The sequence below is a fragment of the Cariama cristata genome, unplaced genomic scaffold (assembly GCF_000690535.1).
Source record: "Cariama cristata isolate BGI_N322 unplaced genomic scaffold, ASM69053v1 scaffold2339, whole genome shotgun sequence".
Lineage (NCBI taxonomy): Eukaryota > Metazoa > Chordata > Aves > Cariamiformes > Cariamidae > Cariama > Cariama cristata.
The window spans coordinates 49,264-65,808 of record NW_009635039.1 but is presented as its reverse complement, the minus strand read 5'-3'; the positions used below and the strand labels follow the sequence as shown (position 1 = coordinate 65,808).

Here is a 16,545-nt window from a genome sequence, read left to right as displayed (position 1 = left end):
TGTTATATTGAATCTCATTGCATGAACAGTAATACATAGTCTGTATGAAATAAAAGCAGTGACATCAGCTTCCGTGTCTAGAGCTACTGTAATTATGCAATAATTGCAGCGTGGTAGATAATGAGCTGTAACGGTATTATTGCATTCTTTGTATTCTTATGTGGTTTTGTTGTAAATAATTTGCATATATTGCATTTTCCCTGTTATTGTGTAAACAACAAATCAGTAGAGGATAGTTTTCCTTTACTCACAGGAATATTTCATTTTTTTTCATGAAAAGAAAAACCAAACCCCCAAAAGAGAATATTGGAAGCAATAATTTAATTGCTATTTCAAACATATATTTACTCTTTAAAAAATGCATGTAAAATATAAATTAAATCAAAACAATAAGAGTCCACTGAGAAACCTGGATTTATTTTCCTTTCTGAAAAAACTAAAAGTGTGGCTTTTCAGTGGAAATATTTTTATAAAATAATACAGTCTTGCAGGACAGCTCTGGGTTAGTTGGATCTGCATTTTATGGCAAATAAAATCTTTGACTAGGAAACTGTCTACGTGTATTCAGGCACCACTGGAAAGACAACGTGCTATAAAGCAAACAAAGCAGCGATGTTGATAACCCCAGCTTGCAGCAGTGAACGAGACTGTCATAAGTTGACAGGAACAATTATGTTTCATACATTTTGCAAGGCTGTGTTGATGTCACATTAATTAGTCATTGACTGAATCCACTTGAGTGAATCTCTGTCAAATCTCATATTCCCGTTATCAGAAGTAAAAATATCCCTGTTAGACCTAGATGACTGATGAAGACCTCTTCCTTTAAAAAAACAGACACAGATATATTTGAAAGGAAAATGATAAAAAGAAATAAAATGACAGGCTTTGGGGAGAAGAAATCATGCACATTTAATTTAAATTGAAGCCTGCTTTTCTCACGTAAGAATATCTAGAAAATATTGAGAACTTTGTGCACTTAACAGATGCACAATAATAAAAATAATCTTTAAATATCAGACATGGGTCTCACGCTATCTCGTTTGTGCTGATTTGCACTATATAAATTTTGACAGCATAAATACTGTTCCAATTCAGAAACAAGGACAGGAAGGCAGAATTAGACTAAATTTGTTAAAATAATATAGTTTAAAAAGCACATTTCAGATCAGCTTGAAATTTTGAACCATCTGCTATATGAATATACATATACTCACATTACTTTTCTTTACATCAAAAGATATATGTGTCTTCATCACCTTCTTTTCAACTTCTGAGTAACATTAGAAAACAGACAAGCACCAAAGGCTGAGAAGAGAGCTGTGTCTCATCTTGTGTAAGGAGCAGGCATTAGCAGAGATCTCAGGAAGACAGTAGTCTATCCAGAGAACTTACCAGCACATTGCATATTTAAGAGGAAAAAATTGTCTGAATCAACACGGCCATATGTAGTTCTCATTAGTCAAAGGAGGACACTGATAATGCTCAGCGCATTTTAAGAAACAGATAAACACCCAGATGCTGCAAAATGCTGAGGTCTTGCTTTTTGCTGCTTCAATGCAACTCCCTCCTCATCAGCTCTGAGATGAGGGACTGCTTTTGCCCTACATGACTGGCATCCAGAGTCTGGAAGTTTTTCTGTTCTTGCAAAGTGCCAATTGCTCCTACCAGGTCAGGGGAACTGCTATTCCAGTTGAAATACGCAGGAGTTGAGAAAATATTGTGTTTAAAAAACAAAACAAAACAAAACTGTCTACATTTGGAGATTCTCTTGGTGTTATTAATGGATATTATTGATACTACTTTGAATACAAAGTGTTATCTATAAACTGAATAGCAAGATATTATTTATGGTATTCAACTCAAGACCAAATATTTTGAGGTTGCATTACAGAATGAATCCATCTGGGTAGTTCTTTCATTACAGAGACTGATTTAAAAAAAATAATCAGTTAATATGCTGTATTGCAACATTCTCACATTCAGATATTAAATTTGTGCAAACTTAGTTAAAGGAACCTAACCTTCGATTTATGTTCAAACCGCAAAGATTTATACATTGTTTTCTTTTATAACTGTCACTTTAACATGTACATAACCCCCAAATTCTCTTTGTAAACAGCCTTATGTCTCAGCTATAATGTGATTATACATCTGTGGATAGTACAAGGGGAACTTCAAACATCCTTTTCCAATAGTTTCTTTTCCAATAGCCTTTTCCAATAGCCATCCTTTTCCAATGGCCTTTATATGCCTTAGGTAATTTCTGATCACTTGTTCTCTTCTTTCTTCTCTATATCTTTGCTCCTATCGTAGGGAGTATTTGCCAGGAGATGAGAATTTTGTGTATATACAGCTGCCTCAGGAGGCAAAAAAAAACCCAACTGTGGATGACTTGGAGGTTCAGGTTACATGAGAATTTTTTTTTCGAAGGAGAAGAGTTAAAAACAAGTGGTTTGGATGTAGACTTTACACACAAATATACAGGATTATTTCCAGATTATTTCAGAAGTATGTTTGTTTAAGTATGAAAATTAAGCTTAACCTCAATGGTAAGGAGTAATCTTAAGGGTATGTTTAAACTGAATGTGTTCTACATTCACCATCTGACTTCTCCACAAAAACGTCAGCAAAGAATTGTTTGAATTAACATGTTGCAGGAATCAATTTATCTCCAGAAGGCCAGAATGAAAAATAATTACACTGGTTATGATCATACAACCGGCCTTTCCAAAACAAATCTTATTTCTTCCATTGCAAGCTTCCATTTAGCATCCAGGTAGGATGAGCATATGTGGATACCCTTTAGATACATTTTCAATTTAGCTATTATCTGGAAGAAAGGCACAAATGAAGTCTTAGAAAATGGACTAGACTTAGCATTGCAGATTTGATTAAGCTGAAGAATTTGGCATTAAGATCATATCTTGCAGAAGGCAATTCTCAGTTGTGGACTATGTCTCTGCAAGAGATGCAGTGTCCTCCAGATTTCAGTTCAACTGTATTCGGACCAAAAGGCACAACTCAGTTCAGTCTGCACTGGTACTTCTACACAAAGACTGAAAATGTACTTTGAAACTTTATGTGGAAATATTAGACTGTTCGTGGAGTCGTCTTGCACATTGAGACACATTTTAGACAAGAAATGTCACATACCCCAGCCAATAATAGTGTACCAGTAGAAATATCTCCTCTCTGGGAAAAAGGTTTCTACCAATAAAGTGAAAAGGTACAATCCTTCAATGAAAAGCCAGAAGTAGTTGGACATGACACAGTAGTGAAAAAACACCATCACTGCTTTGCATTCCACCTGCAGAGAATTGAGAAAAACAAAGTTATTTCCAAGTTGTTTCTGCCTAACAGATAGGGAAAATGGTTTCAACCCCTTCAAATCTCTTAGTGGAAAGGAACAGAGCTGGGTCTAATATTATACACTTTTAATAACGAAGTATTAAAAACATGAGAAGAATGTGAGGTGCCACTTAGAGAGCAAAGCTTGAAAGGGCAGGTAGCCAATTTTACCAGTGGGAGGTGGTTGACAAGCATCTGCAGAGAGCTTGAGAACGCTTTGCATTAGTGGGAGTTCACATCGTCAATGAACACTAATTGCTAGATTTAAGCCCCCTTCCAAGGATTAAGCGCAGAGAAGAAAAGAATCCAGTCGTGTATTGAGAAGCCTAAAGAAGGATGTGAAATGGTAGGATGATTGTGGAAAGCCCTGAGAGCAGGATCAGAATGGATGCACCCTCTTGTGTGCAGTTGAGAATTGTACTTTCTTGCCATTTGCAGGTGTTGACGCTCAGGGACAGAAAATGAAAGTACGCATAAGTGTAAAGAAAGCAGAGTGATTTACTGTAAAAACAATAGAGGCTTTTATTAATTTATTGGGGGAAAGACAGTAGTCAAAAGAAAAAAAGAAAAAAAAAAAAAGAAGGAACTGGGGTTGTTTAGCCTGGAGAAGAGGAGGCTGAGGGGAGACCTGATCACTCCCTACAACAACCTGAAAGGAGGTTGCAGCGAGGTGGGGGTCGGTCTCTTCTCCAAGTAACAAGTGATAGGATGAGAGGAAACAGCCTCAAGTTGCACCAGGGGAGGTTTAAACTGAATGTTAGGAAAAGTTTCTTTACTGAAAGGGTTGTCAAATATTGGAACAGGTTGCCCGGGGAAGTGGTGGAGTCACCATCCCTGGAGGTATTTAAAAGATGTGTAGATGTGGTACTTAGGGACATGGTTTAGTGTTGGGCTAGCAGTGCTAGATTAAAGGTTGGACTCAATGGTCTGAAAGGTCTTTTCCAACCTAAATGATTCTATGATTCTATGATAAAAACCTTAGGTGGAAAACGAGCTCTACCTTGACTCTGTGAGAGTAGGACACACTTGTCTTTCCAGTGTTGCAACCCAGTGAGACATCATTCGTCCTACAAAAGTAGGACTTTTCAACAAATCAGAGCAGAATCAGTGTATAAACTGGAAGATCCTGCCTGAGGCAGTGGGAAGCTGACAATTTTGACTGATTCCCACTTGCACTCCATTGTCTTGGCCAAATCTACAATCAATGCGTTTATCAGATCTTGAGTTTTTTTCATGGAAGCTCTACCAGGGCTGAAGATCTGGTCACTAGAGGCTGATTTTGATGTGTTTTATGTTTCATGTGTTTCAAAACAAAGAGGTAGATGCCACTATTAGAACAGTGGTATGAATAAACTACAGATCTAACATGGCTTCAGCTTTATCACGGAGAAGAATTAAAAGCAAAAAATACTTTCAATGACAAAGAAAAGGCTGACTAAGAAACTATACAGCTGCACTTTCCTTGTGGGGGAAGTTTAGCTCATAGGGAATTTAGCTCATAACTGGATGGATAAAGGAGATCTCAGTTCGGGAACTCACTGTAATTCCATCATAATTACACCCAGTGAGCTGATTTATCAAATACTAACCTTAAATGTGAAAGAAATTGGGATTTACATGTAATATAGAGCTGAGTGCATCTGTGAAAGAGACTGCTTTCGATGAAACCACACACTTGAGAGATGAACAACGTGGCTAATACTGATGATTTTTTGAGTGTGTGACCATCAGGGATATTTTCTATGTCTGAATGATCACCCTGTTTACACATGACTCTGTCTGACATCCAGAACAAATAAGGCTCTGGAGAAAAAACAGACCTTCAGATGAAGGAAATGGCTTGTGTCTGCTCTCATCCCACCTATCACTGTGCAGATCTGTGAAAGGGAGAAACAACCTGACTATACTCAGAAACCAAAATCTGTAGATTTGTCCTGAAGGACAGATCTCTGGACACTGATGACATCATGAGATAATAACATCCACAGTTTTGCAGTGAACCGGGAGGGAAGCTTACCAGTAATTACCCTCTCTCTCAGTAGCTTCTCAGCTTATGATACTCAACAGACTGCTGCCTGCCTCACTATTTTTTGTTATCTCATGCTGAAAAAAATAAAGGAAAAGGCTTTGGCTTTGGTATTACTTACCGTTGAGATAAAACAGTGGTTGCCATCCTGTTCAGCATAAAGAACCCCATCTTTAATGAATACAGATATTGCACGTAGGATGAATGAAACAAAGAGGTTCATGTGGATAAAATTTCGAGTGCAGTGAAGCTTCCTAGAGAGGAAAGACCAAAAGAGAGGAAAATAAGAGAAAAAAAAAATAATACTTTTCTTTCATGGAAATAGCACCCTAGGCCTATCTGCATACATGTCCAGAGCACCTTGGTGCTAATTGCAACATCTGAAAACCAGGAGTGTGGATAGTACCGACCCTAAACCTGACCAAGCGGAGAATTTGGAGATTTTTTTGTAAAGGCATGCAAGGTAGCATAAAATAGACCCAGTCCAATGCTGCTTCTGCAGTTGTGTAAAGTAGACCCACAGCTTCTGTAGTTGCATTTACAGTCTACCAAAATATGGCTACTGCAGTGTGTCCAAGCTGGGGGAACAACTCTATTAAAGGGTTGCCTCCCTCTTATTCTACATCTGGTGAGACAAAAGCTTAAACATTCTTTTGGGCAGCTCCAGTTTCTTTCCTCCAGTGACTGAACAGCTCACTGCTCGTGTCTTGACTCACCTGAAACGACACAGGATAACCATGGCGGTGGTGAGGGAAACAAGAGAAGTGCTATATCCCACCGTGTACAGAGCCTTCACAGATAGATAATAGTAATCCTTGGGAGACAAACAACACACGGTTAAACAATCCCTCTACGGTCACATCTTCTTTACCCTGTCAATATGCAGGTGGGGGAACTATAGGCAGGATTTGTTTCTTGAACAGCCTGGTTGTTTTCTCCTCCTGGCTCCCCTGAGATCTCACTGTATATTAGAGCATGGTTCTATGTCTGGCATGCTTTTGGGTCTGCATACTGTGAAGCTTATTTGTTAGTGAGCTAGCAAAGGCTGTCTATATTTCTTTGACCACTGTGCATGTATCTGTAGAAAAAAAAAGTAGTTGGCTAAGGGATTGTTTAGTCAATAGGGGAAGAATTGGGGGCTAACCCATGCTTCTAGAAGTTACAAGCTGTATCAACAGTAAACACTCATATTCCGGAAATATTCAGTACAGGGCTAGGAAGGATTTAAGTTTCACTTCTCACATTTTTATGCCCATAAATATCTGATTGTTTCATTCTAATCACTGTCAAATCAGAACATGATCAGAGGTTGGACAAAAAGCAGCCTGCTGCTCCCCCCTTTCATATGTTTTTAATTATAAGATTAATTCCCACCTGGTTGTCGGACTCTGTTTCATTTTCATCAAAGCCGCAGGCATCATAATAATGAGGAAAAGGTTCAGACCAGCCATCTTCAGTGCAATTTCTGCTGATGTCCCCTATGCCAAGTACAGTTGGGAATGTGACTTTGCTGAAGCAACCTTCAGGACATATCTTCCCTCCCCTTGATACATGACCAAACAAAACCCCACGGTACTACTGGGGATACTATTTATCTGGCCATCCATAGAAGACTTTAATGGCATCTTGAAAGTTTAATGATATCTTTAATGACCCAGTTCTACAGTAGCACCTATGGTTGGCTACTACTACAGCTGGTCACCAGAGAACAAAAAAGATTTAATCAGTATAGTCAGTGCCTCCAGGTCACCAAAGATCTCATTGTCAAGTGTGTACCCAAAACAGAAATCAACTAAATGTCCATTTCTGTCCTTTGACTCTGAAAGGCATCTAGGGAATACAGCTTTGATGTAGACATCTACACTTCAGATGGCTAAAGGTTAAGTTCAGTGCTTAAATATAGGCGCTTTAGGCTATTTAAGATGATCTGTATCTGAGGCATATGCATGAGATGGGCAAGAAAACACAAGGTTAACATGATTTTTTGGAGTGGCTGCTGGAAGCCAGGCAAGATACTGTAGGATGTCTAAACAAGTCATTATATGTCTATGGTGAGGCAGTTGGATTGTTCTCCCATAACATGTCAGATAACATGTATCCTACTCATTTATCTTCAAGTCTAGATTCTCATCTGAGAGTGACTTTGTGAGAAGGGTCTGTAGGAAAACAAAATAAAGATGGAGTGGGAATCTCTTCCCTGTCTCTGTCTTCATAGCAGTATGTCCATTTACATCTCTGGATGCTCAGTGTGGCTTCAGTTGACAATTTCAAAACTGTCTCAGAGCTTCTCATATTCTTCTATTACCTGTTCCAGTCCTTGTTTATAATCTTACTCTGAAGCAGGCGTTTGCAAGGAGGCTCAAAACTGGCTCAAAGAAAAACTCATTCTCTTTTTCTCTCTTCTTACCCTAATTGTTTGGCTAATCTCATACAAGGACTAGCTCCTAAATGGCTTTCACTGACACAGTCAAAAGGCTTAAAATTGTATTGGGGAGCAAGAGCTGGGGTAGAAAAGGAAGGTGTCTCTTGACACTCACTTTATTACTGAGTCTGCCTGAGGTGGGATGGCCTCTGTGGTGCTTTTTTTAAGCACCATTGTTCTTGCCAGAGCTCAGTGACCTGGTTGAAAAATTAGAGCTGGGTCTCTGGCTGCACTTATTCCTTTCCAGCACAAAAGAACAGTTTCCATTTATCAAACTATTACAGTTTTTGGAGTTTGAGCTGTACCTTGACCAAAATTGAAGGAAATTTCCAAGTTTGTTGTGGTTTTGTTTTTTTTTTTTTTTTTAAATTAAGGTTGTGCTGCTTTGCATTCTTAGAGCGGTTTAGTCAAGTAGCTCATAACACTAGAAGTGACCTTATTTTTAGAGAATTTGTTTGCCATCCATGCAGCAGAATATATCTATTTAATCACAGCATTCATTTAAAAACATTGCATTACTTGGTAAATTTTGGTAAATTATTCTTGCACATTCATCTCTAGTTTTCTGTGGAAAATAACCACTGAATCATGGTGTTGACTTTCTTTAGCATCATTTAGTAATTACTGCTAAACAGGTATATATAATTTATAACAACATACTTACTAGATTGCAAGGCTTAATAGTGGAGGAATAAATTTTCATAATACTGCTAAAAATAACATACCAGAAAATGTGTCACCATAATTAGAATTGATTAGAAAATAATACCTAAATGGCAGGAAAAAAAGCTTGGAGCTTCCTTTTTAACAGAGATAAAATAAAAAGAAGAACATTCCATCATTCTGTTTCTTACCTAGGGGAGACTGGGCTGTGCTTTCCAGCAGGTCATAATCACCTATAAAAGTGGAAATTTGGTATGAAATTGTTTTGATTGTGTTTTCTATTAGGACCCAAGCTGATCTCTGCAGAAATCAGTGAACAGGATCCAATTGATTTTTGTCTGTTTGGATCAGGCCCAAAAGCAATAAATACTTTATCTGTCTTCTCAGGAAGTAAACATAGTTTTACTTGTGAGTTTTAATCAAAGCTGAACCTATAAGATTAGAAAATTGCTACCGCAAGCAGTGAGCACTTAGCTAAAAAACATACAATCAAACCAGGACAAATGTTATTGTAAAAATATAAAAGTCAACTATTGTATCTTTAGAAATTTATATTTATAACCCATAGATATTTAAGTATGGTCAGTTTTCACAGAATTTATGAAAAATTATTTTTATCTATCAGTGACAAAAAGCAATAATTAATAAATAAGATAGTTTAATTTTGTGGTTTTAGGTTAGATCACATTGATTTATAGAAATTTATCAATTTTTATTTTCACTTTTTATCGGAGTGTGGCAATGAACTACATATATTCATTATCATGATGGTTGATACACAAACAACTTTTCAATAATCTCATATTGTCATGTGCTCTACATATAATTTTTGAGAACAGAGGTACATAGACCGTAGTCAGCACACCTGGTTCTTACCTGCATGGGTTTGCCCCAAGTTATCTACTTCCCAACCTGAAATTAGAAGAATAAAAATAATTAATTCAATCTTGATAATAGTGTGCAATTTGATTTTGATAATAGTTTGCTTCCCATAAGAGCAATGGATGTAGCAGAGCCCAGAGAAGAACTGGAAGAAAATTTTGTTTAAATCCTTTCTTCAACATCAGTACTGTATATTTATGGCTGGAAAGTGGTTTTCAGAAGATGGTCTATTGCATTGTGTTGTTAAATTTCAGGTTATCATTGAGTTTCATCAAACTCTAGGAAAGGTATGAAAAAGTTATGAGGGAGCTTTTTTGAGGGTTGCTTTCTGTCTTTTTTTTTTTTTTTCTTTTAGAGGAGAGGAAAGGTTTTGAAATAAGAAAGTCCCCCAAATTTCCCAAATACTGTGCTGAAATCCATACTGATTTGTGTGCTAAAAATACAAACATTACAATGGGAAATTGTAAAAGTTTGGGTTTGCATTAAAATTTTTCCTTTTCCTTTCTTTTGTGCTTCCAAAATGAAATGTTGGGATTATCTCAAATCAATCTCCTATCCGCCCTACTAAGTACTTAAACCGACTTGCACTGAAGTCAGATTTTCCTGAATCCTCGGTGGATTTTGGCTCAAGCTCGGTGTTGGAGGATGCATAAAGAGGAGCTGCCTTAAGCCACCGAGTGGTGCTGCTGCATCGTGCGGCCAGAAACACCAAAGGAACCCGACAAAGCTGGCTGCAAATACCTCTGCCAGTGGCCCATCGACTAGTGAAAAAATGTTTCCAACATTTCATCGACTGCTATGGCAGGTTAAATGTTTAGATTAGCTTGGTTCTGTATCCCCTGGACTAACCACAGGGCTTCAGGTTGTTCTTATTTAACCCTGAACATATGGTCAATTCGTAAGTAGGGATTGGAAAAGCCATTCACCAAATTGAACAAGAGGGTTTTTATTAAAAGTAAAATCCAAACACAGCTTGATTTTGATCCTATGGGAAAGGAGAAAGACAGCATCTAAGGAAACAAAATAAGAAAGAGACTCTTCAGGACAGAAAAAAAATGCATTTTATATTTCAGAGTTTTTCAAATTCCTTATCATGTAATAATTTTAAGTTCATTGATTTCTCTCCTCTAAAATAAATCAGCTGTGCTTTTTGATCTTCTAAGACAGAAAACAGAGGGTTTCCTGTGAAGATGATGGTGGAGTCTAGAAGACTAAACTAAAACATCAGGTAGGCTGTACTGTGTCTCTGAACAGCTGTATTCAACACCAAACCTACACGTTCAACCCGCTAGCTACTCTGAGGGTTTATCCTGAAAGCCATGAAGAGAACACCCTTGGTCTCCTGGCTTCTCTGCCCAACTCGAGCTGCTTTCAAGATTTCACATATCAGAATTCTTGGATGTTTTCAAATATTGGGTAGCTGTACTAATTCTGAAAAGAAGTCACCAAAGTTCTGAGCAAGTATTTTCCAGTGAAGAACGCTCAACCTGCTGCATCAGACTAAATTGCCAGATGCTGCAGAGGTGCTATGGCTGTGCTCCAGATTCTTGGCAGAACAACAGGGATGCCCCTGCAGAATATTTTGGATAGACTTGTTTCTTTCCTGAGCCTAGCAAAACCCAGGTTTGTTAACAGTGATATAGCTCAGATAGAGATGTCTATGTCCCTAAAATCTGAATTCAGATTATCGTCTTTAGGATCTCCTGTGGCAATTTTTAACCTGTGTTTATTAGGTAGAGGATCAAAGAGCAAGCCACTGTTCCAAACAGTAGCTTGTAACAGTTGCTTATGTGAGGTCAACTCACTTAATAGCCTAAGCCACAGAAACAGGGCAAGAAGAAACTGCAAAAAAATTCCAAAAAACTTTTTGACTCATAAAAATCCAGTTTTAGTTTCCTAGTTGTACAGTGTGGCCTAAATCCTGAAATGTGATATTACCAACTTTCCAGAATCCTTGTTGGAGGCAGACCAGGCTAATATTAGGTAAATGGAAGCCCGATGTTCCTGGCATCCTGACATATTACACTGAGGGCTCAGAAAAATGTCTTTTCTGAAATTTAAATGTATTAAATTTAGTTATTTTTTTCCTATGATCTAAAAAGTTGAGGAAAAAAATTAGTATTATTTCACTCGAAATACAGGTGGTAGTTAGTCACACTGATGTTAAAATATTAGATTTTAGTTCATTATGAATTTCATGACATTTGTAATAACAGTAAAAACATCATATTAATGTAGTTTTGTGAAATGAAGAAGTTTTTTATAGTAACAATTTTTTTTATATACCCAAGTTATTATTGCATTTGAACTATGTTTGGTCGCTATGAAGGCATTTATATTTTCAACAATGTTAATTTTCTGATTGCTGTAGGAGCAAACTTGCCTTTTATTAACATATTTTTCTATATCTTAGCCCTTACTAATGTACTGAAGAAAGTTCCTATACAACTTTTTACTATACAGGCTTTTAGGTTTGATCCATCAACTTAATTTTCACTGATAAATTAAGTTACTGGAAAGTCAATTAGACTTACACTGAACATTACGACCTGAATTACAACTAAAAGCCAAAGTTCATCTAATGAGTGTTGGGATAACATACACACGTACACAGTTATATTTGTGTGTGTATGCGTGTATATATATATATATATATATATATAAGCACACAATAAGGGAACATACAGCCACCATCTGGCTTTAAATTTCTGCGTGCTGCTGCTGCCCTTCTCTCTCATACCATCTGTTTATGTATCCTGCACCAGAATATGGATGTTTACATGACAGATAACTGTGCCAATGACTATGTTTGCTCATATGTATAAGAGCATGATGGAGTTCATTTGGACTATTGCTGTGCTTAACATTTAACATATCTACATATATAGGGTCAAGGCCTGAGCTTGCATTTCAGCTGGGGTTGTAGGAAGTCCAGACACAGGGCAGTCCCTCTCATTTTTCAGACTATTGCCCCGATGCTGTGTTTTTGTGTTGTTTTTTTTTGTTTGTTTGTTTTTGTTTTGTTTTGTTTTGTTTTGTTTTGGTTTGGTTTTTTTGTTTGGTTTTTTTTTGTTGTTGTTGTTGTTGTTGGTTTGTTTTTTGTTTTGTTTTTTTTTTTCACCTGAGTGCTTTTCTGGTTCTAGAGACACCCCAGCAAATCTACCCTGGTGTAGGTGATGTAATGGATGAAATTGTAGTGTGCCTCACTGCACAGGTTTTCACATGAGTCCTCTCATTGCCTTACTCTTAGGATATAAACAACGAGAGACTGGTGCATTAGACTTCATTGATGAAGCAGAGAAAGCCCATCAAGATGATTATACAACAGGCTAGATGAAATACATTATTCTCCCAGAAATGAAGAATAAATAAAATATTATTTTCATCTGCATTTTGACTTGAAATCGATTCTTCAGAGGTTTAATTCAAGATTACATTCATGATGTACATGAGTGACACCTGTGCTCCTCATGAGCAGTTAAATAACAGCACAGCCCAAACTATGGAAAGATGGAGAGAACAGCAGATATTAAACAGTGTCTTCAAACACCATTTATTAAATCAATAATTGTTCACATTAGTCAATAACTCCTAAGGAAGCTAATATTATCCTTGACAAAGGATGGTTTATCCAGTATATTGACAGATAGTGCTATTCACTATTTGACCAGACTGAATCGGTAAGTGTCACTCTTTGGAAGTAAAGCAAATCTTCCATCAGTGCTTTAACTGGCATTATTAATTAGATGTTACTTGCAGTACTACTTAGACACCTTAGAGAAGATCCATCAGAATGCTGAATTGACCAAAAGACCAAACAGAGAAATCAAACAGAGTAAATACTGCTTATTTCTATTTTCTACATGAAGAGGTGAAAGGGGGGTGTGGGATGTGGAGGGAGTCAAAGGACTTGCCAACAGCTTCCCATAGCGTTAGTGGCAGAGACACAGATCTTTCATGCTCTTTTCTTGCACATTTATCACACTTTCTTCCTTAGTTTTCATTTGCTGAATCCCAGAAAACATAACTAACTCCTTACTGTCCTCCAACTGAAGAAAAATTTGTTGCAAGCGATGGTTGCTTCTAATTTAAAGTGAACAGGACTGGCAAAGCTAAAGCCAAGGAACAGTCTGTGTACAATGAGCCACGGAGCTCAGTGCAGCCTTTTAGATCTTTTCCTTTGTGCCAAATTTGTGCTGGCTGCTTCCAGTGTCAGCTGGCACGGCAACTGCTTTATCTCCCACAGGTTTGTTTATCTGAACACAACTTTCATTTAACCCTTTTGTTCCGGCATTTGTCCCTTATTAGTGGCAGGGAGAGGGAATGAAAGGTTTCTAAAATTATTCAGTCCTGAAATGGCTTGCCCCCACTTTTCCCATATTCCTGTTGTTCCCATCTCAGTATTATGGGTTGGAGGACTGGTCCAGATAGGTAATCCTCCAAAAGGTTGGATTTCGACAGCATTGAGATCAATGTGCAAAGCTCGCACTGTTTTTATTGCATGTTAATTCTGTCCCTTCAGAAAGTGCAGAGAATGGGGCAGAGGGAGGTTATGGAAAATATTTCCTACAATCACTTGTTATCATACCATCCAGATATGTCAATAATGACCTGGTTAGTCAGGAATTCAATTTTTTCCTGTTTTATGTAGCACTGATTAGAAGCTTAACTTTTAATTTACAAACACGAAATAAATCAGTGAGCTCTCACGCCCAACTCCACAGCATCCACCACACTGTGCCTTTTCTCTCCCTTCTCTATTGCTGCGTGCTGCTCTTATGCACCAGCAATCTGTTCGGCCGGCTGGCAAAGCCGCAGTTGGGAACAGCAGTCTACTTAGCAGCTTTTCTGGGGCTTTCTGAGCTCCCCATACGGGTACCACTTACACACTCTGTCCACTGCTTCTAGTGCCCTCTGCCCAGTCCTGTACCTGAGGATACATGATCCCATATGCACACTATCCAGTCATGCTGGTTCCTTCATCACGGCTATTTTTGAGGGGGTGAAAGTGATTCAGAATCAGCTGCTAGGTTTTTACTATCTCATTAACAGGATCTGTAGAAAGTGACAGCCAGGCAATGTTACAGACTACATGGCCTTACAGATTCCCACACCTTTCCCAGTGCTAAGTGCTTCCCTCCACTGTTGCCAGGGATTTTGGTCTCTCCAGCCTCATGCCCCATAAAGAAGACTTTAAACTATGTATTGAAAGTCATTAGTTGCTCGGCATTTTCTGTATATTGCTATTTGCCTTGTCAAAGGGATTTGTGAACATAGTGCTGGCACAGAGACAGTAGGAAATTAAGTGGTCTTGTCCATTGTATTTAGAAAACAAGAAAACTGAAGCGGAGGAAAATTAAGGATATGATTAAGAAACCTGGTTCATATTTGTACATTTGAATAAGAACTGATACATAAGGACATCTGAGGAAATGATCCTCTGAGGCAAATTCATCCCATCCAATTTGCCCACCTGGAGATAAGTTCATCTGGTTTTTAAGTCTTCTCCCATAACGGGTAAAGAGACTGGCACTTCCAGAGTGTGATTTGGTCTAGACATCTACCATAGGATGAGATGAACTAGCTTCTGCAACTTCTCTGTTACCCAGTTTGTGCAAAACATTGTAGTAAAGGCAGTAATGGAACTGATATACAAGTCCTTTCTTCCTATATTCCATCCTAATTTCAGGGCATATGGTTTCAGGACACGGAGACAAGAAGACCCAGTGAATCATGCCTGGAGATGATGGGAGCGTATCAGTGAGGTCCCGTATGGAGAACATAAAGGTCATAGTACACAGGGCTGGCTGAGGCAGGGCTTATGTAGAGATAGAATCAGTAACATGTAAGGGAAATTATGACTTTCTTTTCTTCCTCTTTCCTATCAAAGGCTATGAAACTAGCAGTGGACTGAGGTCACCATAGCAACTGCTAGGCATCATCTCAACATTATATGTGTCCTTCTTATGAGGCTGGCTGTCACAGGAGCATCCATCAGAGTGTGAGATCAACACAAATACTGTTAAAGGGTCTCCTAGCTCTGAAGAGGGCAGGGGTCATATTTCAGAGAAAAGCAAATGTTTTCCGAACAAGAAATACAGAAAATAAGAAACATTGTCCAAAGGAGATTATTAGTTATGAAATAAGTCCCAGAGAAGAAAGCATTTTAAATCACTTGCTTAAAGGCAAGAATGAATGTGTGCCCACCACACTTAAAATCTTGCAATCAACCGGAATTCCTTTCTGAGCTGTTTGAGTCAAGAGGAGAAACAAAAATAGAGCAAAGACTGCTAGTAAAGATTGAAGCATCTGCCCATGTTTCACCTACAGTGATACTTCAATGTGTTACCTTTTGCTGTCCAAGTGTTCTCCAAATTACTCAGCAGCTCTCGGAACGTGCCACCCTTGTGTGCTTCCCAGAGGAGTATGATTTTTTTTATTTTCCAAGGCCAAATTAGCTTTCAGATCATATTGATAAAGGTCTTGAGCTGCATTACAGCTTTCCCCTGGCCACTGCAGTATGTCATCTTGCAAAGGACCAAGGACTTGATCTTTAACTGAAATGCTCTTGGTCACGTTGTATGTTTGTTTCCGTAATTTGATGGGAAACGCCACAAAATGTCTGTTTCCTGTAAAAAGCATCTATGAGGCCTTAGCTACTTGACTGGAAATGTAGATAAAGTTACTATTCTTTGATGGCAATATTTTCCTTCCATTTCCCTCTGCATTGCAGATAGACTTTGTGATGCTGTGACTGAGGAGGCATGCGTAATTATAGCTTGTCCTCCTCGCTTTGGAAAAGCTGAAGTAATCCTGTGGTTTTGCTGCCTGTGGAAAGCCTAGGGATGAAAACCAGCAGGAAAGGGCTTGTTATCTAGTAGGCACTATTATCTTGGTAATTGGCAAGACTTATTATTTTTAACATCAACACTCGGTAGGTCTCTTGTACCCCTTCTTTATGTCACATTTCTTTCTAGGACTTGCTGAACACTAAGCAACAATAATACATATGCAATCTGTGGACAGCTTTGAAAGTTGTCCAAAACATTTAGCTGGTATATATATATAAAAAGATGCCTGTGCATTGAACTTGTTTCTAAATATTACATAGGATTTTATATAAAGTGAAGGGTGAAACTAAGGTATGCACAGAGTGCTGGTTGGTTCAAAGACTAATTAAGCTCTCATGGCTTATTACTAT

The 16,545-nt window shown here is 38.1% G+C and overlaps 1 protein-coding gene across 1 annotated transcript in view; it reads right to left on the bottom strand.

Moving 5' to 3' along the window:
* Positions 1–16,545, bottom strand: part of ADCYAP1R1 (adenylate cyclase activating polypeptide 1 (pituitary) receptor type I) — a gene marked incomplete at its 5' end in the record, with an annotated part of 83,732 nt that overhangs the window by 32,537 nt on the left and 34,650 nt on the right. The window contains 6 exons of the mRNA XM_009707355.1: positions 3,157–3,310; positions 5,499–5,631; positions 6,094–6,191; positions 6,752–6,855; positions 8,654–8,695; positions 9,339–9,374. Coding sequence (XP_009705657.1) covers positions 3,157–3,310; positions 5,499–5,631; positions 6,094–6,191; positions 6,752–6,855; positions 8,654–8,695; positions 9,339–9,374 — 567 coding nt within the window. The remainder of the gene's footprint in view (positions 1–3,156; positions 3,311–5,498; positions 5,632–6,093; positions 6,192–6,751; positions 6,856–8,653; positions 8,696–9,338; positions 9,375–16,545) is intronic.